The sequence below is a fragment of the Chiroxiphia lanceolata genome, chromosome 10 (genome assembly GCF_009829145.1).
Source record: "Chiroxiphia lanceolata isolate bChiLan1 chromosome 10, bChiLan1.pri, whole genome shotgun sequence".
Lineage (NCBI taxonomy): Eukaryota > Metazoa > Chordata > Aves > Passeriformes > Pipridae > Chiroxiphia > Chiroxiphia lanceolata.
In genome coordinates this window covers 1,836,212-1,862,246 of record NC_045646.1, presented here as the reverse complement: position 1 = coordinate 1,862,246, position 26,035 = coordinate 1,836,212, and the positions used below count along the sequence as shown (strand labels likewise).

The 26,035-nt window shown below is 49.7% G+C and overlaps 2 protein-coding genes across 6 annotated transcripts; one reads left to right on the top strand and one right to left on the bottom strand.

The window, feature by feature from the left end:
* The first annotated feature begins 6,696 nt into the window (after window positions 1-6,696).
* On the top strand, window positions 6,697-19,193 carry CARD8 (caspase recruitment domain family member 8). Of its 5 annotated transcripts, none has more exons than XM_032698270.1 (15): window positions 6,697-6,790; window positions 9,483-9,511; window positions 9,736-9,801; window positions 10,332-10,382; window positions 11,845-11,892; window positions 11,988-12,031; window positions 12,149-12,198; window positions 12,955-13,175; window positions 13,255-13,505; window positions 14,498-14,632; window positions 14,899-15,037; window positions 15,383-15,436; window positions 15,551-15,634; window positions 16,609-16,878; window positions 18,230-19,193. In XM_032698270.1, the coding sequence occupies exons 1-15, from the start codon at window positions 6,762-6,764 to the stop codon at window positions 18,247-18,249; spliced, it is 1,491 nt and encodes a 496-aa protein (XP_032554161.1). In that variant the 5' UTR covers window positions 6,697-6,761; the 3' UTR covers window positions 18,250-19,193. The 5 variants fall into 5 exon arrangements, with proteins under 5 accessions (XP_032554161.1, XP_032554160.1, XP_032554163.1 ...); XM_032698269.1 differs by having other exon boundaries at window positions 6,700-6,790; window positions 9,480-9,511; XM_032698272.1 differs by lacking the exon at window positions 6,697-6,790 and adding an exon at window positions 8,608-9,401.
* Window positions 19,194-19,866: 673 nt separating this feature from the next.
* On the bottom strand, window positions 19,867-24,098 carry IL12A (interleukin 12A). The gene is made up of 5 exons (XM_032697988.1): window positions 23,805-24,098; window positions 22,475-22,582; window positions 22,331-22,372; window positions 22,127-22,231; window positions 19,867-20,081 (listed from the first exon to the last, which is right to left on the bottom strand). Exons 1-5 carry the CDS (start codon window positions 24,096-24,098, stop codon window positions 19,917-19,919), a joined length of 714 nt encoding a protein of 237 aa, XP_032553879.1. The 3' UTR covers window positions 19,867-19,916.
* Between the last annotated feature and the right edge of the window lie 1,937 nt (window positions 24,099-26,035).

The window sequence follows — 26,035 nt, the reverse complement described above, 5'->3', positions numbered from 1 at the left end:
GTCCTCGTTGATCGTGGAGGTTCTCCAGGGGCTGCCACGCTCCAGCCCTGGAATTCTGCCGTGACTTCATCTCACTGTTATTTACAACTCAGCCCAAAAAGCTCAGCCTCTTCCAATTCTTCGGGCTTAAAAATAGCCGCGGATTCTTTCCCAGCCCTTTTTCCCTCCCGCGCGGTTCTTGTGCCACCCACACGACTCGCATGAGTCAGGAGGAGCGATTCCCAGCGGGATGATCCCGCCCCGGCTGCCCTCGGGCATCCCGAGTTCTCGCGGAGCAGCGGGCGGTGAAAGGATGCGCTGGGATGGTCCTCGCTCCATCGGCTCCCGCATTCCAAGCGGGATCACTCCTGTTTACATCCCAGCTGCTTTCCTGCCGCTCCACACAGGGATTTCAGGTGATCCCGATTTTCCTGGGGGTCACTAAAAGCGGGGCAACGCCCCGGGAATACCATCCTGCTGAGAACCCTCTCCCATTCCCCCTTTGCTCTTCCCCTCCCTCTGAAGAGACTTTATTTTTAGTAAATTGAACATTTCCCAACCCAGTTTGTCTCACCAGCCCGAATTCCTTGGATTTTCCCTGGTTTTGCAGGAGGTAAATCCAACATTCCTCCAACTCAGGGCACTCAGGGAATCACCTGGGAAGGAGGTTGTTAAAAAGTGGGAGCGGAAAGGGAGAAAAGCTTTTTTTCTGGGAATGGGGGCAGGTGTGGGGCTGTGTGATCCACAGGGAAGCATCCTAAGGAAGAGACGCAGGGCGGGATGAGGATGCTGAGGTTGGAAGGGCGGTGTGGGGGCAGGATGAGGGGGCAGCAGAGGTTTGATCCTGCTATTTTTAGCCGTGGTGTTTACACTCCATAAATAACCGCGTCGGCCTCGGAGGCGGCACAAAAAGCAGGGAAAAGCTCCGGAACGACCCTCCCTGGATCCAATCCTCGGGCCTGAGGGGTCCCGCTGGCCACCACCCCACTGGTGGGCTACTTTTGGGCAGCCACAAACTGGTGGGCTGGTGGAGAAGGGCAAACATTCCCTGTTGGGAATGAGGTGGGTGGGTCCCGTCGGGCCAAAGGAGATTTGCCGTGTCCAGCCCCGGCTTCCTGCACAGCCTGGGCTCGTTAGTTCGGCCGCTGACATTCAAATCCTGAAAAATCAGGATTAAAAATAGGGAAACGTGTCACGGGTTTGGTGGTGGAAGGGGAAAATCCCACCTTGCTGTGCACTGGGGAGTTCAGTGGCCCCCCGGGCTGGGGGACTGAGGCTGGGGGTGGGTGATGGTCTCAGCTCCACCCTGCCCCTCATAAACCCACCAGAACCTTGATTTTCTGACCACCAGCTCCTCAAACCACAGAGTGGGGGCAAAGCACATATATGGTAAAATATATATTTAGTATTCTATGTATTATACAGATCAATAATATACAGTAAAATATGTATTTTACTGAGCAGGATAGCATGTGTCTGAGGCTGAAATGCATTTTTCCTCCTTTCATTTTCATTTCTCCCCTGTCCCCACTGACCTTCCTTTCTGTTGTGCTTCCCATCTGCTGCCAGCCACAGCCAGAGGTTTTGTCTCTCCTTCCTGCCCCATCCAGCAATTCCCTCTGGTTTCTTTCCTCTCCTTTCCTGGCTTAGAATCCTCCTCTCTCCTCACTTGCTTTTACCCCAAGGAGCAGCCGGCCCCTGCCTTTTATTTAAGCAAAATCAAACCCCACACAGCAAAAATAGTAAAAAAACCCCCACAGCTTCTCTGGGTAACCTGTGCCAGGGCCTCACCACCCTCACAGGGAAGGATTCCTTCCCAGTATTCCCTCTAAACCTTCCCTCTTCCCATTTAAATTTACTGAGATGGAAAAAAATAAGAGTTGGGAATAGAATAAAAACTGTCTCTGCAAACCCCCCGTAGTTCTGCATTATAACAGAATGTGTTGGGAACTGCCTGAGTGGTGCAGCAGGAGTGCAGCAGAGATTCCAGTGAGCTCGTTTGTGCCTTTAGGAAGGGATATTCCCAGCTTAGAGGCAGCTGGACTCCTCCATAACTCAATGAAACCACCCATTATCGGACTTTGAAAAATTATTCTACGATCCCACGATTTTTTAATTATTTTATTATATCGTCGATTTATCATTTTATGTTATTTTTTTATTGTTGTGGTTTATGATTATTGCAGTTGCCATCTGTTATTCTCGCTGAGGAGCCGGGATGAGCCGCGAGCGGCTCCAGGGGGATGCGGGAGAGGAGCGGCGGGGCCGGGGAGCTGTTGCCATCTGCAGGCGGCTCCGGGGTGGATCACTGGAGATACCGCTGTGGATCCACTGCTGTGGATCGCTACAGACACTGGTGTGATCGCTACAGACACTGGTGTGACTGGGAGAGTGGCCCGTAAAGGGGTTTGGGGGCCGGGAGCCCCCAGCCCTGGGGAGCACCCAGGAAAGCAGCTCCGTTCGTTAATCCCGTTATCCCAAGTCCAGCGGCGTCCTGGCTCGTGCCAGCGATGCCACGGGAGCAGGGCAGGGGTTGTCCTCATGTGCTGGGCACTGGGGAGGCCACATCTCAAATTCTGGGGGCAGTTCTGAGCCCCTCGGGATAAGGAACACATTGAGGGGCTGGAGCGTGTCCAGGGAAGGGAATGGAGCTGGGAAGGGGCTGGAGCAGCAGGAGCAGCTGAGGGAGCTGGGGGGGCTCAGCCTGGAGAAAAGGAGGCTCGGGGGGACCTTCTGGCTCTGCAACCCCCTGACAGGAGGGGGGAGCCGGGGGGGGGTCGGGCTCTGCTCCCAGGGAACAAGGGACAGGAGGAGAGGGAACGGCCTCCAGCTGGGCCAGGAGAGGCTCAGGTTGGATATTGGGAGAATTCCTTCCTGGAAAGGGCTGTCCAGCCCTGGCACAGCTGTCCAGGGCAGGGGTGGATCCCCATCCCTGGAGGGATTTAAAAGCTGTGTGGATGTGGCACCTGGGGACATGGGGCAGTGGTGGCCTTGGCAGTGCTGGGGATGGTTGGACTCGAGGACTTTTCCAACCACAACAAATCTGTGATTCTGTGATTATATGACTTTATGATTCTGTGGTCAGGCCAAACATTAATTCCACGATTTAGCTAATTACAACAGGATCACACAGCACTCGTTTGTCATTTGAATGAAAATGTCCCTTTCCTGACAAAGGGGATTTAACTGCACAGTGCCTTGTCCTGAGCTGACAATTCCAGCCCACACTCTGAGCTTGGCACAGGGTGCCCTCACAAATTCCTGCAGGAATCTGTGAATGGCTGTTCTTTCAATACATTCAAAGAGATTTTCTTGCTTTGCATCCATTTAATGATCCCATCCACGGCTGGAACACACAGGCTCTTGTGCTGGGATGGAATCCAGCAAGTGCAACCAGCCACTGATGGAGCTTTTTCTTACAAAATACGAATCCTTGGAGGAGGCAAACAATCCATTTGAGCACTGCTAACCCTGCAGACTCGTGACTTTGTGTTGTCATGGCTGGCTTTGGGCAGAGAAAGAGCTGGGACCCCAAAGTGGGAAATTTAGGGCATTTACATCAGTTTTCTTTATGGCTCTTTCTTGTTTTCTGGTCAGTGCTCTGCTAAATATATTAGTTGCTCAAATAGTATCCAAAAAGCAAATGTATAGCCCGCTCTAAGTGGTAATAGTAATAATAACAATAGTAGTAATGCTGCTACTGCTACTACTAATAGTAGCAACAAAAAGAAGATTAGAAAAAGAAAAAAAATGAAGAAGAAGAGGAAGAAAAGAAGTAGGAGAAGGAGGAAGAGGAGGAAAAAAAGGAAGAGGAGAAGACAAAGAAGAAGAAGATGAAGAAAAAGAACAAAGAAGACAAAGAAGAGGTGCCATTATAAACCTTTGTGCTGAAAAACCTGTTTCTGAAAACCCTGCTCAGATCTGCTGAGGGAGAGAGAAGAGCTGGTTCTTTTCCTCATCTCCTCAGACACTCCTGTTACCCTCCACATGCGTGGTCCAGGCACTGGGGTTCTGGGATTTATCCCCGTTGTAACACTGGGTGGCCTCTCATGGCACTGCTCATTCCCTGCCCCACGGCTGGGATGGATGTGGGATTCAGGGATGCACCTGCAACAAGGTGAAAACACTCCGGGTGCCTCCAGAGCCTGATTTTTAGGTGACAAGTGTGTGGCACCCCGGGAATAACCTGAGGGCATCTCAGCCTGAGTGTCCCGACCCCTCCGGGGAGGCTTGGCCGACGTTTCCCCGGAGATGGGAAAGGAGCTGCAGGGAAACGCCCGGCGCTGCCCTGCGAGCGCTTGGAAAGATCCCTTCGAGCTATTCCTTAAATCGCTCCCCGTTCTGTCTCTGTCCTCGAAAGAAAGAGGATCTGTGCTTCGGGAAACTCAGCTCCAGCCTCTCTTCACCACCGCGTGACTCCAGTTTAAACTGGGAAAGGGTTGTGGATGTAAATCCTCTCCCGGTGGTGAATCAGACCCTCAGAGGGAAACATTTCATTGGAGCCTTTTGGACGGAGCTGCCGCGACCCCACAAACCACGTGCCTGGGCTGGGCCTGCCGGGGGTAATTAAGGGATGATTGTGTGTAATTAATGAACGTTCTGTGTGTTGTCACAGCAGCAGGATGTTTATTGCATTTCATTTCGGCGTGAGGACGTCTGGAAAAGCAGGAAAACGATGGCTCAGCACGGCCAACCTCTGCAAACTCCAAGGGATGGGGCTGGGAGGGACAAGACACATCCGCCTTCCCTTCCTCATTTCCCTTCTGCCCTGCCTTTTTTTTCTTGTTTACTCTTCATTGTGAACAATTATTTGCACTTTCAGACTCATGTCCTTGTTTCGTGAACTTTTTCCTTCTCCTTTTTCTGGTGCCTTGGTGGTGCTAACAAGGGGATTTCCTTCACTGGCATTTTCCTCTCTGCCCAAACCGACCCTTTAATTCACTTTCTCAGCGTCTCCCATGAAATGTTGGTTTCTGTGGTCAGGTTTTGACCAGTTTCACACCCGTCCTTTGCAGCCCAAACATGACAGCTTGTTCCCATGAGCTCTCTGCCTATGTTTGCCCGGGGATATGGATTTTCCAGAATTGTTTGTGTGCCTGGTAACTGGCAGAGGGCTGTGGTTGGATGCCTGGGGGTGCAATGGCAGCATCAGGAGGCTCCCAGTCCAGCATATTTATACCCAGGAACGGGAGCTGAGCACTTCAAAAGCACCTGGAGCAGCATTTTGAGCCTGTGTTGACTCAAGTACTTACATTTGTTTGTAGAGCTTATCTGCTGGGTGCCCTGGGCAGACACAGAAAGGGGCACCCCAGACACACCAGAGCTGCTTTGGGGTTGGCACAGGGAGAGGAGGGTGATGCTGAGATGTGGACTGGGGCCGGATGAGCCTTTGGAGTGAGGAATAACCTTAAAATAAATATCTGATACCCCTTCTTTCCAAAGGGCTTGTCTGGGCATAAACAGAGGTGACTTTGGATGTTTCCAGCCTGGGAGAACTGTGGCAGGGGTGGGGCCTGAGGGTCTGCAAGGGGATGTGTGGGGGTTTCCTTGCCTGGAGCTCTCCTGGAGGCCTGGAATTCCCCATCACCCAGGTTTTGCAGGTTCTCCAGGACTGTTGGACTGCCCTGCAGAGGTGACTTGGGTACCACCCTCTCACCCACTGCTGGCTCTCTGGGGTTTACTGAACTTCTGTGGGCACCTGAGATGCTTCAGGAGCACTTTACTACCAAAATACCTGAGAAGCTTTCATTCTTTTTGTTTGAAGAAAAAAAAGAATGCCAATGTGCTGCTGCAAGTTTGGGCTTGGTTTTTATCTTATTTTCACTTCTCTTTTTTTTTTTTTTTTCTTTTTCTAAGCAGCTCTGCCAGCGTCTCAGGGCAGATCCTGACGTGCCAACTGTGAGGGCAGCACGTGGCATTTTCCCTCCCTGAACTCCCTGGCGGTGTGTGGAGCTGCCCACAGTGTTTCCTGCAGGCAGAGGATGGGGTGACATCAGGGTGGCAGTGCCCTGCCTGCCCTCAGGGTCAGCAAAGGGCAATGGGAGTGGCACAGGCAGCTCTTTCCTCACGGGTGTTCAGTGCCTGGGTTCCCGTGTGGCATCAGCCAGGAAACTGGTGGCAGTGCCAGCCCATGTGCCTGAGTTGGGGCACAACCTGCTGTGTATCCCAGCTGCCAGAGGGCAGGGTTAGATGGAATACTGGGAAGGAATTCTTGGCTAGGAGGGTGGGGAGGCCCTGGCACAGGTTGCCCAGAGAAGCTGTGGCTGCCCCTGGGTCCCTGGAAGTGTCCAAGGCCAGGTTGGACGGGGCTTGGAGCAACCTGGGCTAGTGGAAGGTGTCCCTGCTCATGGCAGGGGGTGGCACTGGATGGGCTTTAAGATCCTTACCCAACCCAATTCTATTATTCTAGTAGGTATATACAATACTCCTAATATATAATATGTGCAGAATATGACGTGTATATATATATAATATAATATGACATGTATATATATAAAAATATATATATTTATGAAGTCGCACCATACATATCTGCACCCATCCTGAAGGAGGAGGTGTATGTAAGTGCCGTGTACATACAAGCCCGTGTATCTCTGTGGTATCTCCGGAGCACCTGACCGCACCAGTGCACCCAGTAACCCCCCAAAAACGGGTTCGGGGGGCCCGAGAAGACTCCGGGGGCGTGTCCGGGGCGTGTCCTCTGCGCTCCCGCCCCTCCTCCCGAGGAGGCGGCGCTTCCCAGGCGGTCCCGCGGCGGGATTAGCGGCGGGATCAGCACCGCGATGTCCGAGCGCGGGCAGGAGCCCCACAGGTGAGCGGGGCTGGGGGGCCCTGGGGACCCGGCTGACCCCCGCCGGGCATCACCCGGCCCCGCGCATCCTCCCGCGGCCCTCCCCGCCATCCCCGGGACCCTCCGCCATCCCCCGGCCACCCCAACCGCTCTTGTTCCCCCTGCATCCTCCCGATGCCCCCCTGCATCCTCTCCGTGCCCTCCTGCACCCTCCCGGTGCCCCCCTGCACCCCCTGCCCTTCCCCATGCCTTCCCAGCCGTTCCCGATGCGCCCCTGCACCCCCAGCCCTCCCGATGTCCTCCCCGCCCCTCCCCGTGCCCCCAGCATCCCTCCCATCCCCCAGCATCCTCGCAGCCCCGTTCCCATCCCCCAAACCACCTGCATCCCTCCCCATCCTTCTGTTTCCTCCATCCCAAGCCCCGCCCTCCTCCCCCCTTCCCATCACCGCGCGTCTCCCCCCCATCCCTCACCGAGCACGGGAGGTCCATCCCCTCCCAAAAACCCCCATCCACGGGCTGGTTTGGTGCCCGGCCGTGCACCTGCAGCGGGGGTGGGGGGTGGTCCCCGCCTTTCCGCGTCGCGGCGGGCCGCGCTCCGCATCCTCTTCCTCGGGCAGACAAAAGCGCCGAGCGAGCCAGCGGCGCTGCCGCCCCGCCCCGAGCCCCCGCAGCCCCCCCGGCAGCCTCTGCCCCGGCCCCGCTCCGCCCCGAGCACCCCCCGACCCCGCGGTCCCTCTGCCCCCCGAGCCCACCCCGACCCCGCGGTCCCTCTGCCCCACCTCGAGCCCTGGAGTTCGGCAGAAAGGGCCGGGGGCTTGTGCCGGTGGGACTCACGTGCAGCAGAGCCAGGCGGCCCCGAAAGGGCCGGGAAAAGCGCCGGGAGCAGGGATGAAGCTGGAGAAGATGAGCCCCCCGGGGTCCCGCTCCCGTGACTGCCGTAACCCGAGGCAGCTGCGCCGCGAGCAACGATCGTGTTTATCTTCGTGTTTATCTCCTCACGCTCCAGCGGGCGTTGGGAACCCCCCTCTCCCACCGGGATCCTCCGGCAGGGAAGGGCAGGGGCGGCAGCGTGTTTTTCTCTGCCGCAGTTAATATTAACATATTAACAGTTATTGCCGTGGACAGTTATTGCCTGGACAACGTGCGTTTGGTTTGCTTGGTTGTGGTTTTTTTTTTTTTCTCCTTTCTCTCTTGTTTTCTCCCTGCCCTCCGGAGCACGTTTTGCAGCTCGGGAGGCGGGAAATGCAGCTGCGAGGGGTTAGAAGCCAAACGTGATTTAAGCAAACCTAATTTAGCAAGCCAGCACTTGGTGGAAGGGTTGAAGGGTTGCACAAACAGCTCTTGGCTCGTGTGCCGTGCCTGGGGAATATCCAAGCCTTGTCCAAATATTGCTGATATGTATAATTTTATTTATTTTTTTTAAGATACAGTTTGGAAGCACAAACACTGTTATGTAATTTCCTGCGGGGGGGGGGGAACCCTTTCCCAGTTCTTCCTGCCCTTGACCCACTGACTTCCAGCTCCGACATGGAGCACCCCCTCTGCTGTGCTGCACCCAGGACCTCCCAGCTTGCATCTCTTTCCTTATTTCCTCAGCAATCCAGTCATTAGGGGTTGATTTTCCTGCCTCTATAATTACCACCTATTCATTTGTTTCTCAGTTTTGTGTTTGAGTGCCCCAGCGTGGCAGCAGCCAGGGCTCTGACCCCTGTGGTGATGCCCACTCATTCCATGTGCATCCTGGGAGCTGGGACCCAGAGCAAGCAGGTGGTGGATGCAGAGACAGCCTGGGATGGCCAAAATCAGCCTCCTGGGATGGCCAAAATCAGCCTCCTGGGATGGCCAAAATCAGCCTCCTGGGATGGCCAAAATCAGCCTCCTGGGCTGAGCTGCCAAACAGCAACTCCCACATCTTGGCCTCACCGTCACCAGCATCCCTTGGCATCACCAGGGTGGCACCATGGCATGCCAAAAAGCAAAGGGATAGTTGCTTTCTCCCTGCCTGCATGTGTAGGGCTGCTGTTCCACCCTCCCATTGGAATATTGCTGGTAATTCCAAAGTGCAGAAGGGCTGGATGTCACCTGCTGCTTTATGGTGTCTGCACCCAGGGCCATTCCCTCCCTCAGCACAGCTTTGGTGGAGCTGCACGACAGATACTGTGGAGCTCCAGGGAAAGGTTTCCAAACCGGATCTTTGTCCATAAATGATAAACTCAGCAGATTTTCCCTTGTTAAGGGTGAGTGGAGGCTGAAGGTTGGTCTGAATTTGCCCCAGGCCACAAGTGGGGCTGTTGGATCCTCTGCCACATCCCAGCCACCGTGTTTATCTGAGCTTTGTGCCTCGCTGGGGATTGGTTGGATTGCTGCCAAATCCAAAGGGCGCCTGGCACGGAGGGCTGGGCTTTGGAAAAAGGGGCCGGTGGGAATCACACAGAGGGCTGGGCTTTGGAAAAAGAGGCCAGTGGGAGTCACACACAGCAGAGCCAGGCGGCCCCGAAAGGGCCAGGACAGAGCCAGGGCGGGGGAGGATGTTGGAGAAAATGAATATTTAATCACCAGCCCCCTGTCCTAAGTTCCCTCCCAGCCTGCAGTTCCCTGGCCAGAGCCTGGGAGCGATGCCAGAGGGCGGGAGGTGGGTGAATGCTGCTCCTGTGGAAGCGTGGGAAAGGATTGGCAGCTCTACTCATGTGTGTCTCCTTTTGTCTTCCAGCAGAGCCGAGTCCCTCTCTTCAGATGAAAAAGGTACAGGAATTTTCCTTTGGAATGGGAAGGGTAATTTTATAACCACCGGCCTTAAAAACCTCCCTGTAAAACCTTAGTTCGTGGATGAGTTTTGATTGTTCATCCTGATTTTTAAAATCCTTTGCTGTTTATTCCCTTTCTCTGAGCTGCTGAGTACAAAATTGCCAAGAGAAGGGTTAAATCTTTTTCAAACTTGTATTCCCTGACTGCTTTTCCCTTTGCAGAGGTGACATCCAGTGGCACGGAGGGAGAGGGAGAGGGAGAGGGCTCCACCGAGGAGCACCTGGCAGGTGAGCACACGTGGGGCTTTCCTCACCCTTGGGGTGGTGTGGCCAGCCCTGCATCCCAAATTTCCCCACAAAGCACGTCCCAAAGCATGTCCCTTACTTTCCAATGCTGGTTTCTCTTCAACTTGCATTTGTAAGAATAATTTATTAAAGCCACGTTCGGTGCATCCACACGAGTCACGTCCCTGGTGGGACACACAGCTCCCACCAAGGCTTCTCCCACCTACATATATGCCATGGAAAACCATAATTTAACTGGGATGTGCCACGGGTGAAGCTCCAAAACAATCCCAGGTTGTATAAAACATTAACATTGAATATGTTGAACACCACAGGTACCCTTTAGAAGGGCCTGGGTGACCCCAAAGTTTTCCACACTGCTGGGATTTGATGCTCTGGTGCTCTTCTCTGCCTCAGTATTTTTTCTGCTCTGTTATATTATGTAACCTGCTGACTCACCTGATGTATCCAAACCTCTGGATGTATCCTTGGATTCATTCCATCTGTGCCTAATGGGGTGTTAATTTGTTAAGGAGAGGCCAGTTCCGAAAGCAGCTCCAGCAGCAGCTCAGAGGAGGAGTCAGGTGAGCATAACATTGTGATTTACCTGTTATCTCCCTCTGGAAACTGATGTTCAGTTTAAACCAGCTGCTTTTCCTGGGAATAATCTCCCAGTTAGTGTAGAATGTTAACCCAGAGATGGCTTTTCCAATGATATTTTTGGGAGCCAATGATTTCCAATCAATGATCAAAGAGCAGCAGCTCGTGTTTCCTTCAGCTCCCAGACACAACCCCACGGTTGTTTTTGCAGCACAACAGTTGTCCAAACACCACGAGGCCATAAATCACCTTAAAACTTGGCAGCAAAGCTGGCAAAACAGGATGGACAGGAAAAGAATTAAAGGAAGCTGTTGATGAAAATTTGGTGGGGTTTGCACTTCCACAGGTTGTGCCTCCAGCAGTTTATTCTGGTTTTGTGCAAGACTATCAGCCTTGAGTTAAATAATTACAATGTTTTCCCTCGTCAGATGTGGAGGAAGGTCAGGGAGTGTGGTTTTATTGTGTCCTTTGTATTTGTCCTGCACAGCACGAGGAAGCCAGCTGGTATAAGTGATGCAGGAGGGGTGATGTGGGGTGGCAGGAGAGGTTTAGAGCTGGCCCTGCCATCACCTCCACGCCTTGGGATTGCTGGAGAGCTTCCCCAGGAAGGGGGGGCACAAGGGGCATGAGCTTCCATGTATAGTGGGTGTTCCTGTTGTGATTCCAATCCCTGCTGCAGCTCCAGGGACTGGAATAGCAACGCCTTGGGAAGCAGCCAGCGCCTGGCAGCATTGGTTGATGTTTGCCAGGCTCTTGCTGCAGCAAGACCTTCTCTGCCTCTCCCAGCTCTGCCTGTCCAGAGGGTGTTGCTCCTGGGATGCCTTTGGGACAGCCTCCCTCCAGGATCCCTCTCCTTGGGATGTTGGGATGGGAAGCAGCCCATCCTCACGCTCGGCACAGCGGCTCCACCACCCGCCTGCTCCAAAATCCCCCCTCCAGGCTCCTGGAGCCTGAGGTGTCAGCTCCTCTTCCATTCAGTCATTTGGGAATTGCCAAGGAGGATCCAGGCACTTCCAAATCATTTTAGGCACAAACACACTGCAAACAGCATATCTGTATTTTCCCTGCTCCCTGGCAAGGCTGGTGTGTTTTCCATGCCGGCTGGTTGAACTTTGTCCTTGGCACAACGAGGCTCATCCTGGGGATGAATATTTTTTTTAACTGCTGTGAGAATTTCCAGTAGTTTGGGCAACTTCTGAGCTTTTGGCAAAAGTTGTATCCTAATGATCAGCTTCATTCCCAAGCTGTGCAAAGCCTGCAAGGACTCAGTCTCAGGAATGTTTTCCTTAAGGCTTTATGAATTTAAGCAAATTAAACTGGGGGGGGGGTTTGTCCTGGGGGAATGAGGAATGTTCTCCTTAAAAAGTTATGAATTTAGGCAAATTAAATTAAGGAAAAAAACCTGCTGGAGACTGAGGTGTTTGATGCAAACTTCTTATTTTCTAGATGAAGAACAGGAGGAGAAGGAATCTCCACCGAGCTGCAATGAATCAGGTAGGAACAGATCTCCTGAGGGTTTTGGGTTTTTTTTTGCCTGACTGTTTAATTACTTTCCTTTTAATGAACTCATATTCCTCTTTTCCCACTAGGAGAGAACTGCCTGCCACCCTGTGAGCATTGCAGAAATGAAAATGTAGGTTTAGAAGAAAAAAAAACCAACTCATATATTTTGCATGAGATAATTTGCAAATTGTAATTCCTCTCTCTCACCACCTTTTTAAAGATGTATTTTTTTTATATTTATTTATAGGACCAGAAGGAGGAAGTGACCCCAAGGAGACTTGCTGGAGGACAATTTGTGTATGGATTTTTTTTTTTAATATATTTGGTATAAATTTACATTTTTCTCACCAAGATGCTTCAGTCTTTGGTTTAAGTGGGAAAATGGTAATTTGCTGCACAAATGCATTTGGAGATATAGTGGAAGATATCCCCAATTCCTTAAAAATAAGCAATTTAGAGCAGCTACCTACATTGTCTCCAGATCCTTGTCCAAGAAAACTCTTGGGAGGGTTTCCTGCCTCATCTTGCTGCAGTAATTAACATCAGGCACATTTTTATGTGCTCATTTTAGTCTGAACACACATGAGGGATCTTGCCCTGCTTCATCCTCCCCATTAGCAGTGACCTTGCATTTTTCCATGGATCCCAGCCTTATTCTCCCTCTCTCTGCCTTGGAATTGTCCTCAGCGTGGGCTGTTGGTGTCCACGTATCCTTTGGTGTTCTCCATGTTGGATGTTGAAGTTGTCTACGTGCAATGTTGGCTCTGACATCGAGTCTGAGCCTTTTGTGTTGCAGCAGCTGCCTCGGGCAGCAAATATTATGCAAAATGCTCATCACAGCTACTTTGCCTACACTGGCTGGGCCCTGCCAGCGTTCAACTGTCCCGTGGCAGCTAAAACACAGAGACAGGAGACAAAACCATTGTTGTGGCTCCTGTGCTGTTCAGATAAAGTGCTGGGGAGGGAGTTTCTCCGTTATCCCTCACAAGCCACATTTCCACGGGGTTTTCTGGCGGTGGAAGCCGAGCTAACACGTGTCTCTGCCCACCCCAGGCTGCAGCTGGATGCAGAGGGGACCTACCAGTGCAGCCTCACGGGCTTGATCTTCGAGGTGACGGGCTGTGTGAAGATCACCTACTCCCTGTTGTCCTGGAGCAAGTACGCCAGCCTGGTGGCAAAGCCGTGGATCGTGGGCGGGCCCCTCTTCGACGTGCGCTGCGACTCGGCCCCCGCCCTCACCTCCATCCAGTTCCCGCACTCCCTGTGCCTCGGGGGTGAGTGCCCGGGGGAATGGGAGGCGGGAGGGGGCTGTTCCTGCAGCGGGAGGTGCTGAGCAGCCCCGTTGTCCCCCAGATCATGGTGCCGGAATGGCCTTCAAGGTGCTGCACGTCAAGGGCGAGGGCGCGGCCATCGAACCCTCGGCCGCCTACTCGGCCTCGCACGTGAGGTGGGTGGTGAGCTCCCTGTCGCCCGTGGGGCCCCTCATCCAGAGCCAGGAGCCTGTGCAGTACCATGGAGCTGTCATCCTCTACAAAGCCGTGGATGAACATCCCTCCCTGTCCTTCCGGGTCTACGTGGCCACAAACAACGACTCCTTCATAAAGGTGCGGCCTGCGTTGGGTGGGGCGATACGGACACAACACGGGGCTGGGGGTGGGCAGGGTGAGGGGTGGGATCATGGAATGCTTTGGTTTTGGTCCCCCATAGACAGAGACACCTTCCACTAGAGCAGGCTGCCCTGTCCAACCAGGCCTGGGACCAAGGGATGCCCTTCTCTCGCCTCGGTGTTTACGTGCAAGGATATCCATCTGTCCATAACGAGACTTCCCTGCTGAGATGTGCCAAGTTAGGGCGTGGTATTTAAGTAATTATACTGGCCAAGGTGCATGATATTTAAGTGAGTATATTGGCCAACTTGCCTGCTTCAGCTCTTCTCCCAAATTCCACTAATGAACCTCTGCAGTATCTGGTACTGACAGGAATGTCTGCTAACCCAGAGGATTTTCAGGAAGCTCCTCGTAACCTTCTCCACTGCTGTGCTTTTCACATTTGTTTTATATAAATCACCTAAAAATACCTACAGATGACATGGCAGGGCAGCAACAAAAGTGTGATCTGCCGTGGAGACAATTCAACCATTCAGACAAATCTATTTGCTTTGCCAGAGGCCATCCAAGACCTGTACAAGTTTATACATTCCCACTGAAAATTACCTGGGAATTTGGGAAGGCAGCTGACAATCAATTCATCCACGTGCCTCCAATTTTTCCTGCTCCTAAAGATCACATCAGAAATAAGCTCAGAGGAGAACAGAGCAGAGAGAAAAGGATAAAATTACAGCTTTACAGAATTCCTTGCAATGGAAAGATAATTAGGAAGATGGTGTTGTACTGCTGACTCAGATCTAGCTGGGCAGGGGCTGTGTCAGGAACATGACTTTATTTTACCCTGATACAGTGAGGACAGGGACAAATAACGTTCCTTTTCTTCGGGGTTGCAAACTCTTTTATCTCATTTCACCCCTGTGAACACAGGTTTGAAATGTTAATTTCTTTGCTGAAATGAGTAAACTTGAAACCGTATTCTTAAATTTTAGGACATCTCAAAAGCTGTCAAACATTCAAATAAGAAATTTGTTAAGATTGACAAGCCCCCTGTGTGCCAAAAATTACTCCAGAATGGAAAGAGGTACAGATTGGTTTGTGAGCCAGAAGCTGAAATAACTCCTGAGGTAAGTCCCTTAAACGACCCTCACTTCCTGCATTGCAGCTTCATAGAAATATGGTCCAAAAAGTCTTTTCCTGTACATTCCTACACTGGCATTAAGGCCATTTTTCACATTCTATTTGCCTCTTAGAGCCCTAAAATTTTGGATGAAATCCTGATGCTACAGCAGCAGAACTTTGAGGGGATTGGAGCTGGGCTCTGTCCCAATTGCTTCCTCTTTAGTTTATGTTTTGGGTAAATATTGATTTTTGAAACATTTATGTTGTGTAGGAAATTGAATTTGTTGATGGATCACTCTTGAAACTGAAGAGTTACATTGAAGTGTATGTGGAGAAACCTGATGAGTTCACCTTGTCTCTGGTTGAGCTGGACTCTGATGCAACTGTCTGGAAAGCAAAACTCCGAGAACGTGAGTCTTTGGGCTTCAGGGAATCATGGAATGATTTGGAAGGGACCTTAAAGACCATCTACTTCCAACCCGCCTGCATATTACTACATATTATAATATATTATTCCGTGTATATATAATATAACTTTGCAAATTATTGCACTGTAACATACAGTTCTGTTGCCTATTTTGACGTGCTGCAGCACGTTGAATAAAAGGGGAAAAAAATCTCATTATATAAAACCTCCTCTCAGGGGTTGGAATCCACCCAACAGCTTTGGTTTGTGCCTGAGAATCACTGAAGGTTGGGCAAAAAAATTGGGAATTCATCCCTCACCTTTTGTTTCCTCTGCCAACTCTTTCCAGGGGACTGGATCCATTATGATCAGAACAAAAATGAGCAGAAGAGAAGCACAGGCAGTAAGTCAGCTTGGAGATGTTGGGGTTGGGGTGGCTTGTTCTCTGTGCCCTTTCCTTGCTCCTGTAGCTTAGGAGATGTGACACAAGTGACTTCACCTCTTGCTTCCTTCTCAGGTGTCAAAAAAAGGAAACCAGCCCTCAGCATTTTGGAAGAAGGGGGACTTTGTAGCAAAAAGCAAAAGACTGGTGGCACTGCAGGTACAGTCTCTCTGTGCCCTTTAAAATAACATGTGTGGGGTTTTTTGTGTCCTGTGAGAGTGAGGGGAGACCTCACTGCAGTTCCAACTCTCTTGGGAAAGGCAGAGGAGGGGCAGGGACTGAGCTCTGCTCTGGGGGGACCAGGGACAGCACCCAGGGAATGGCTGGAGCTGTGTCAGGGCAGGGTCAGGTTGGATCTCAGGGAAAGGTTCTTCCCCCAGAGGCTGGTTGGCACTGCCCAGGCTCCCCAGGGCAGTGGGCACAGCCCCAAGGCTGCCAGAGCTCCAGGAGGGTTTGGGTGATCCTCTGGGGCACAGGGGGTGACTCTGGGGCTGTGCCTGTGCAGGGCTGAGGGTTGGACTGGGTGATCCTTGGGGGTCCCTCCCAACTCAGTGCATCCTGTGATCCTGTGAAACTGAGCTCACTTATTTAAAGACTTCCACAAATCACTGCCTGGAATGCTCCAGGCTTGGGGAAGAGCAGTTGGAAAGCTGCCCATGGGAAGAGGACCTGGGTGTGGTGGTCAAGAGTGGCTGAACATGAGCCAACATGTGCCCAGGTGGGCAAGGAGGCCGATGGCAGCTGACCTGGATCAGGAATACTGAGTCAGCAGAACCAGAGAAGTGATTTCCCCCCCCTCCCTGTGTTGAGCACTGGGGAGGCCCCACCTCGAGTCCTGGGGGCAGTTCTGGGTCCCTCATGGCAAGGACACTGAGGGGCTGGAGCGTGTGCAGGGAAGGGAATGGAGCTGGGAAGGGGCTGGAGCAGCAGGAGGGGCTGAGGGAGCTGGGGGGGCTCAGCCTGGAGCAAAGGAGGCTCAGGGGGGACCTTCTGGCTCTGCAACCCCCTGACAGGAGGGGGGAACCGGGGGGGGGTCGGACTCTGCTCCCAGGGAACAAGGGACAGGAGGAGAGGAAAGTTGTGCCAGGGAAGGTTTAGGTTGGATATTAGGAAGAATGTCCATGTCTTTTCAGATGGGATTGGAACAAAAATCCTGACGGACCAGCAGCTGATGGCGGTCGCAAAGCAGTTGGGGCGGCAGTGGAAGGAAATCGCCATCGAGTGCCTGGAGATGGAGATGAAGGACATCGAGGAGATCCAGGGCATGGAGGATGAGGTCAACATGCAAAAATTCCTGGTGCTGAGGAAGTGGAGGGACAGACAACAAAGCAATGGCACTGCAGAAGCTCTGCAGAGGAGTCTGGGTGATAAAGGATCCTATGAGCTGGAGCTAATGCTGCAAGGTATCTCCCTCTGGGTTTGTTGAATCCCATCCCTGTTTGCTGAATCCCATCCCTGTTTGCTGAATCCCATCCCTGTTTGCTGAATCCCATCCCTGTTTGCTGAATCCCATCCCTGTTTGCTGAATCCCATCCCTGTTTGCTGAATCCCATCCCTGTTTGCTGAATCCCATCCCTGTTTGCTGAATCCCATCCCTGTTTGCTGAATCCCATCCCTGTTTGCTGAATCCCATCCCTGTTTGCTGAATCCCATCCCTGTTTGCTGAATCCCATCCCTGTTTGCTGAATCCCATCCCTGTTTGCTGAATCCCATCCCTGTTTGCTGAATCCCATCTCAGCTGTGTTTTAAGAATTCCCATCAGAGAATTCACCAACTCCCCAGTACGTGGTTGATTGTGTAGGTCAAAATTGTCTCCCTTCCGTTATCAGGGTGATTTTCTTTTTCGTGGTGTTTTTATCGTTCCCTTCAAAAATCAAAATAAATAAAAAATGAAAAAGAAATTACATACTGATATAAAACGAAGAATATTTCTGCACTGACTGTGTTGAGAGCACTCTCAGCAGGACCTGGCTGTCCTGGCCAAACAGGCCAGTGTTATACACCCAAACCAATTCTTGGTCTTCTCTGTAAGTCCCAGGAGGAGATGTTTGAGTCTTTATTCTTACGTATTTTTATTTGTTCTTATGTATTCTTCTGTATTTATATATTTTAATTAACACCTTTCCCTGACTGATGACTTAGCAGTTCTGAGAACTGTCCCTGCCCCTGGCAGGGGGTTGGAATTTGCTGACCTTTAAGGTCCCTTCCAACCCAGACCATTCCATGATTCTGTGAACCAGCCGAGGGCAACTGTCCTCAAAAACTAAATGTGGGTTTTTTTCTGCAACAGCAAAACCTTGTTCTTTTTTAATTCCTTGACTAGGACAGGAGAAAATGGCCTCAGGTTGTACCAGGGGAGGCTTAGGTTGGATATTAGGAAAAATGTCTTCATGGAATGGGTTGTGAAGCCCTGGGACAGGGTCAAGTCCCCATCCCTGGAGGGATTTAAAAGCCCCGTGGATGTGGCACTTGGGGACATGGGTTAGTGGTGGCAGTGCTGGTTGGCCTTGGTGATCTTAGAGGTCTTTCCCAAACTGATTCCATGCCTAATTCTCCCTAAAAAGAACCTGACTGTAAAGGGTGGAGAGCTGTCCCTCCCAAACCTGCCTGTGCCCTAGCCTTGCACTGCCTCAGGGGGTTTTAATACGTTTATTATTCATCTGGAATATTTTTTAATGCAGTTTTAATTCACCTTGGATACTGCAGTGATTTCCAGAGCTCAGATAACTTGTGTTTGTGTTTTCCTTCCCTCAGGTTTCTCGGCTCAGTGCTGAGCTGGAAGGACCTGCAGTGGGAGCTGCCCCATCCAGCCATTCTGCTCCTCTGGGATCTTGCCAGGATTCAGGAAGGAGGATGCAAAGCATCATCGCTCAGAGGGAAGGTTGGGCTGGATCTTCTCAAGGAATGTGAATGAAATTTTGGATATAAGCCACTTCCAAGACTTCCAGAGCTGTGGATCCCGATATCTCCGGGCTTCACCCGCAGGGAATCCCACCACTGCCGCCTCCTTTGAGCCTCTCCTAAAAGATGGGAACACTGGAAGAAACCAGGTTGAATTGTTCGCTCCAGGATCGCTACCTGGAAAAGATTTTCATTTACATCAGGGAGAAAACAAGGGAGAAAAGTTACACAGGAACTTTCATCCCCTTAAAAAAAACCATACTGAACTGCCCGAAGCGGGAGGTACATTGGATTTCTCACGGATGTCCAAAATCAGGGAAGGATAATCCTAAGCTCGCAGACAGATTCCTTTGCATAATCACTGTGTATATATAATTCCTGTACATACTCCTGTACATTCAGTCCTTGTTAAGCTGTGGTTCTCTTCTCTAAAAACCCCAAAGACTGATTTCACAGAAGCACCACTATGTACTCCAGGCAGCTTGGAATTTTCCCTGGGAATTTCTTTGCTACTCTTCTCTGTATAGTCTGTATTTTTATGAGACAGGTTTTTGGTTTTTTTTACGTTGTATAATTTGTTTTTTATATGAGAAACTTTTTCTACTTTTTACTTGATTCGTTTTAACTCGAATTAGGTGCTTAAACTACCATGGGAGGAGCCAGAATCCCTGGGAAGGCCCCCCACGTGCTACAGAATTGGAAAAGATTTGGGAATAATGTGATTTGCAGAACGAGAGCGGTGACCTGATCCGGGATTGTCTGATTTTTAAGGACGTGGGATGCTTGGGATCACCTTCCTCTGAGTGTGTTCATGAAAGAAAAAAGCAAACATAAAAAAAAAAAAAAGGATTAAATGGGAACCATTGATGCTATTTACGTACGATTTTGGATTTATTTTTAATTTTAGCTGCTGGGTGAAGCGTTGTGAGGTCGTTGCCATCTCTCCAAGCCTTGATGCTGCTGCAGCATCTCATTCCACACCTTCCACTAGCCCAGGTTGCTCCAAGCCCCGTCCAACCCAATCCAAGATGGAAACAGGATTTTAAAATATCCCAGTTACCTTGACATGCCAACAGTATTCCAAGTATTTTAAAAGTATTCTTATTGTATCTCCAGGAACAACAGTCACTACGATTTTTAAGCTGATTTGAATTTTATTAGGCAATAAATAGAATAAATAAGGAATATAATATATCATAAATAAATCATGGAATAGGATATCCTGAGTTGGAAGGGACCCACGAGGAAATGGATTATTATAAATAGGTCTCAATTGGGGAAAAATAAGCTGAATAAATAAAACATGATAAATAACAGTTGGTGGTAAAATCTAGCTTATTTCCTAGGAATGTAGAAGTTTCACCTGACAGTTCCAAAGGCACTGGCACAGCTCCCTAAAAGAAATGATTTGTGGAAACTGTGCCTATTAAAAATTCCTTTTAAACCCCCTCCCCGAGCACGTGGCAGGGGGTCGATCCCACTGGGTTTTTTTTTTCTCTCCAAGGAATCCTCAGGTTGGGTGGATTTTTGCCGAGGGCGCTCACAGGGAGCTCTCCGGGGAGCTCAGGAAGTTCATCATCCTGGAGATGGTGAGGGAGCGGATCCGGAGGGCCTGGAGCACCCGGCACAGCCGCAGCCTCGCCGGGAACGACTCCGCTCCCGCTCCCGCCGGCGGCTCCGGAACGTTCCGGCTGCTGTTCAGGGCCTGGCACAGGGAAAGGAGTTACAACCACCCCACCCATCCCAAAACCTCCACGGGGCTTTTTTACCCCCCCATGGATCAAGGGTAAGATTTGGGAATAAGAGTGTGTTTGTATAAGCGAAACATTGGGAATATTGAATTGTGTCATCGGTAGGCCGAGGGTGGAATTGGAATTATTCGATTATTTAATTAATATATTGAATTGTGTCATTGGTAGGCCGAGGATGGAATTGGAATTATCTAATTATTTAATTAATACATTGAATTGTGTCATTGGTAGGCCGAGGGTGGAATTGGAATTATTCGATTATTGAATTGTGTCGTCAGTAGGCCGAAGATGGAATTGGAATTATCTAATTATTTAATTAATATATTGAATTGTGTCATTGGTAGGCCGAGGGTGGAATTGGAATTATCTAATTATTTAATTAATATATTGAATTGTGTCATTGGTAGGCCGAGGATGGAATTGGAGTTATCTAATTATTTAATTAATATATTGAATTGTGTCATTGGTAGGCCGAGGGTGGAATTGGAATTATCTAATTATTTAATTAATATATTGAATTGTGTCATTGGTAGGCCGAGGATGGAATTGGAGTTATCTAATTATTTAATTAATATATTGAATTGTGTCATTGGTAGGCCGAGGGTGGAATTGGAATTATCTAATTATTTAATTAATATATTGAATTGTGTCATTGGTAGGCCGAGGGTGGAATTGGAATTATTTAATTAATAATAATTAATATTTAATTATTAATAGGCTGAGGGTAAAAGTCGAGGTATTTAATGGTATGATTAATAGGGTAATTTTTGAAATATTCATAGGATCAAATTTCAAATATTGAATGTAATTAATAGGAAAAATTTGAGCTATTTAATGTTAGAATAGGACAAATTTTGAAATGTTGACTGATACCATTACTAGACAGGATAAAATTTGAGATATCTAATGTTATAATTAATAGGATAATTTTTGAAATATTCAGTGGTATTAATAGGGTAACATTTGAAATATTGAATGTAATTAATAGGAAAAATTTGAACTGTTTAATATTAGAATAGGACAAATTTTGAAATATTGAATGATACCATTACTAGACAGGATAAAATTTGGAATATTTAATGTTATAATCAATAGGGTAAATTTTAAAATATTCAATGGTATTAATAGGATCAAATTTGAAATAATGTAATTAATAGGAAAAATTTGAACTATTTAATGTTAGAATAAGACTAATTTTGAAATGTTGAATGATATTACTAGATATGGGATAAAAGTTGCAGTATTTAATGTTATAATTAATAGGGTAATTTTTGAAATATTCAGTGATATTAGTAGGATAACATTTGAAATATTGAATGCAATTAATAGGAAAAATTTGAACTATTTAATTTTAGAATAGCACAGATTTTGAAATGTTGACTGATACCATTACTAGACAGGATAAAATTTGAAATATTTAATGTTATAATTAAGAGGGTAAATTTTGGGGTATTTAATGATATCGTTACTAGACATATGACAAAATTTGAAATAATGTAACTAATTGGATGAGTTTTGAAATATTTAATGATATTATTAGCAGACTTAGGATAAAATTGGAAATAATGATACAATTAATAGACTGAGGATGGGCAGCTGGACTTGCCTTAAGACAAAATTGTCCCTTCAGAGGCTCTTTCTGCCCAGGAATAAGGATTGGTTTTAATAACAAGCCCTGTCTAGAGACCCTTTAGACTGGACTTATCTCCTCAGGCTGTACTGGGAGATGCTGTGCCAATACAAAGGCAATTAATTAAGGTTTTTTAATTAGCTTTTATTAAACCAACAAGCTTTTAACATCTATTCCCTCTGCTCACTAATATTTATCACAGTTCAGTCCATCCATATTCAGTCCCCCAGGTGTGTTGTATCCCAGTATTTGGGAGGGAAATAGAGCTGGGTCCCTTTTATTCTGTATTTGCTCGATTTTTGAGGTTTATTCTGTATTTACTCGATTTTTGAGGTCTCTGAGGAGAGGGAGGAGGCAGAAAATACTCACTTTCATCATCTCATCAAGACTTGCCAGCACTTTGTGATCGTGGAAGTTGCTGAGCTCTGCCCTGTAGGCACTCAGATCCTCATAGATGCCCTGCAGGCATTTACCCTGGGAAAGGCAGAACGGTCAGGAAATGTGGGAATCTGCTCTTAAATCCACAGTGAGCAAAAAAAAAAATGGGATTCTTATGGGAAATTTGCAATTTACCTTATCAAAAGTTGATCCTTCCAGTGCTGGACAGTTCCCAGTCTGCAAATTAAAGCAGAAATGAGTGTGTGCCTGTGCCATGAAAATATAGGCTGAAACTTTAATTTATATATATATATATATATATATATTTATATATTTTACCTCTAGACCTTCAGATGTGCAAGCTTTTATTGTGTTTGTTTGGTTCTTAGTGATATCTTCAGGATCAACCTCTTCAAGGGTACATTCAAATCCCAGGGTGTCGAGTTCCTGTGTGAAAAAGGGAATAAAAAAGGGTCATTGACTCAGTTTCGTAGTACAGTTTATATATATATATATATACACACATGTATGTATATTTATGTATAAATATATATATATATATATATATATATATGCAAATGCAAAAATATGGGATGGATCCCAGCTTAGCTGAATCCTAGGGATGAGGCTGTGTGAGGACTCTGGTTAAATATGAAAGGTAGAAAATAGACTGGGAATAAGCTCGGAGCTTTGCACAGCTTTGGTTTATGTGTTGTTGGGAATTGCTCTGCCTCTTCTGCTTTAAATTATTCTCTCAGACGTTGAATCCATGGAGAACTTTATGTCATTTTAGTTTCAAAGGTAAAGGATCTCTTAGAAAGTGAAAAATAGCCAATCCCATCCTCACAGATGTGTAACAGGGTAGGGAACAGCCCCATTTAGTGCTGGGGGTTTTTGGGGTTCCCTGAGGTGGAGACTGCAAAGATAGCAGGGAATTGTAGCAAAAAGGAAAGGCTGCTGAGCAAACCCCCATCCTGAAGGGCTGAGGAGGGCAGGTGTGAAACCAGAGGGTCCTAAAGGGAGGCTACAGGGAACATCCACCCTCCTGGGGACCCTCAGCGGCCCCTCAGTGCCCAGCTGGGCACCTTCACCTGCCTGGGCACCACCATAGTCCATCACTGTCCTCCTGGGTACCACCACTGCCCCAAACTGCCCTCCTGGGCATCTTCACCAACCCATCACTGTCCTGGGTACCACCACTACCCCATCACTGTTCTGGGTACCACCACTGCCCCAAACTGCCCTCCTGGGTACCACCAATGCCCCATCATTGTCCTGGGTACCACCACTGCCCCATCACTGTCCTCCTGGGCACCACCACTGCCCCATCACTGTCCTCCTGGGTACCACCACTGCCCCATCACTGTCCTCCTGGGGACCACCACTGCCCCATCACTGTCCTGGGTACCACCACTGCCCCAAACTGCCCTCCTGGGCACCACCAATGCCCCATCCCTGCTCTCCTGGGCATCTTCACCGACCCATCACTACCTGTCTGGATACCACCACTGTCCCATTACTGCTCTCCTGGATACTGTCACCAACCCATCGCTGCCCTCCCGGGTACCACCACTACCCCACCACCACCTCCCTGGGTACCACCCCATCACCCCACCCATGTCCCGTCTCCATCCTGCCCATCCCTCTCCCCGCCGGGCCCCTGTCAGACCTTCAGCCTTTGGAGGGAGGTGTCGGCGGCCTCCAGCAGCTCCCTGGAGCGGTTCAGCGCCTCGGGGGTGAGCAGTGCCCGGGCTGGGGTGGGCAGTGCCCGGGCTGGGGTGGGCAGTGCCCGGGCCGGGGGCAGCGGGAGCAGCGCCAGGAGCAGGCAGAGCGCGGGCAGCAGTGTCCCCCGCGGGCCGCCAGGCGGCGCTGCCCGACCGCTCCCGGTATTCCCGGTGATCCCGGTGATGCCGGTGATGCCGGTGATGCCGGAGCCGGTCCCGGCGCTGCCGCTCCGCTCCATCCCGCTGCTGTCGAAGCGGGCCGGGCCCGGCTCTTATAGGGGCTCCGGAGCGGGAGTTCCCCCTGCGCTCCTCCCTCCCCCCGGCCCGGGGGCAGCCGCGACTCATCCCGAGAGCGGCGGGGCCGGGAATCCCGCCCGGCGGGGGGGGCGGGGATCCCGCGCTGAGCCCGGCCGGGGGTGCTGCGGGGCAGCGCTGGAGCTCCTGCCTTCGGCACTGTGCCCTTGCAGCACGGGACTGACCGAAAAATAGGGCTGGGGTGTGGGACGTGGATAAGCTTTTCATGGAATCACGGGATCGTGGAATCGCAGACTGATTTGGGTTGGAAGAGACCTTAGAGACCATGTCATTCCACCCCCTGCCACGGGCAGGGACACCTTCCACTAGCCCAGGTTGCTCCAAGCCCCGTCCAGCCTGGCCTTGGACACTTCCAGGGATCCAGGGGCAGCCACAGCTTCTCTGGGCAACCTGTGCCAGGGCCTCCCCACCCTCCTAGCCGAGAATTCCTTCCCAATATCCCATCTAACCCTCCTCTTGCCATTCCCCCTTGTCCTGTCACTCCATGCTCCAGTAAATAGTCTCCCTCCAAGCTTTTCTATTTCTATTCTTTATTTTAGTTTCTCCCCCACCAAGGAACAAACAACAGGACAAGAAGGAACAGCCTCAAGTGGCACCAGAGGAGGTTTAGATTGGATATTAGGGAAAATTCCTTCATGGAAAGGGTGACCAAGCATTGAGACAGGCTGCCCAGGGCAGTGGTGGAGTCCCCACCCCTGGAGGGGTTTAAAAGCTGTGTGGATGTGGCACTTGGGGACAGGGGTCAGTGGTGGGATTGGCAGTGCTGGGGACGATTGGTCTCCATGGTCTTAGAGCTCTTTTCCAGCCTGAATGATTCCAGGATTCTCTGATTCTGTAATGATGAGATCTCATTGATGAATACTTGTGAGAACCTGCTTGAAGAGTCGATTTTGCTGCTCTACTCAGGATAAACCCCAAATATTTCCCCATCAGCTCTCACTGCACGTGGTCATCCTTAGCTGGGCCAAAAGGCTGAACAAAGCTCTTGATGTGCTGTGAAGTCACTGGGACTTTTGCTGTCAAGTGTGAAGGGAGCAGGATGAATCAAATGTTTTATATTGCATTTTCAGATTGTTTTTATTTTAATTGGCAGCTTGTTTCCTATAAGAAGGCTGTGGTGTGCCCAGACACTCGCTGTGCTCCCAGAGCTGCATCATTTTCCAATTTCTCGCTGTGTTTTCCACTTCTGCTCCAGTCATTCCTCTGTGGGCTGTGGTTTTCAGCCTGTGTAGGAGACAAGAGTCTTCTCTGACCCAAAAGTGAAAGAGAAGTTCAGGATGTGCTCACAGGGGTGTTCTTGAAAAGGCATCACTTCGGCTTTCCAGGTTTCTTTGCTGGATGTTCTGTCACGGCGTTCACAGAAGCACACGAGGTTTCCCATCAGGTGGGGCACTGAGCCATAATTTGGGCAACAGTTTCTTTTCCAGGGCATTCCTGTGCTGCACTTCAGCCTGTGCTGGGATTTTAGAGGGAGTTCTTTGTCCAAAAGGGGCAATATTTACCTCAAATGCCTTCTGAGGTCTCTGAGTGCCAGGAATGTCCCGTTGTTCCAAGTGTTTCCAAAGCAGGGGAGCTTTCCTGGCCGCTGGTCCCTCAGCCTGAGAGTTGGGTAATGTGTTGCTGAGACATGGGGTGGGTTTAATTCGCTGAGAAATTGGAATATATATCTTTTATATATATCCTATAATCCGTGCTGTGGCTGCCCCATCCCTGGAAGTGTTCCAGGCTGGGTTGGATGGGGCTTGGAGCAACTTGGGCTAGTGGAAGGTGTCCCTGCCCATGGCAGAGGGTGGCACTGGATGAAGTTTAAGGACCTTTCCAAGCCAAACCATTCCATAATTTTATGATTCTATGATATAAA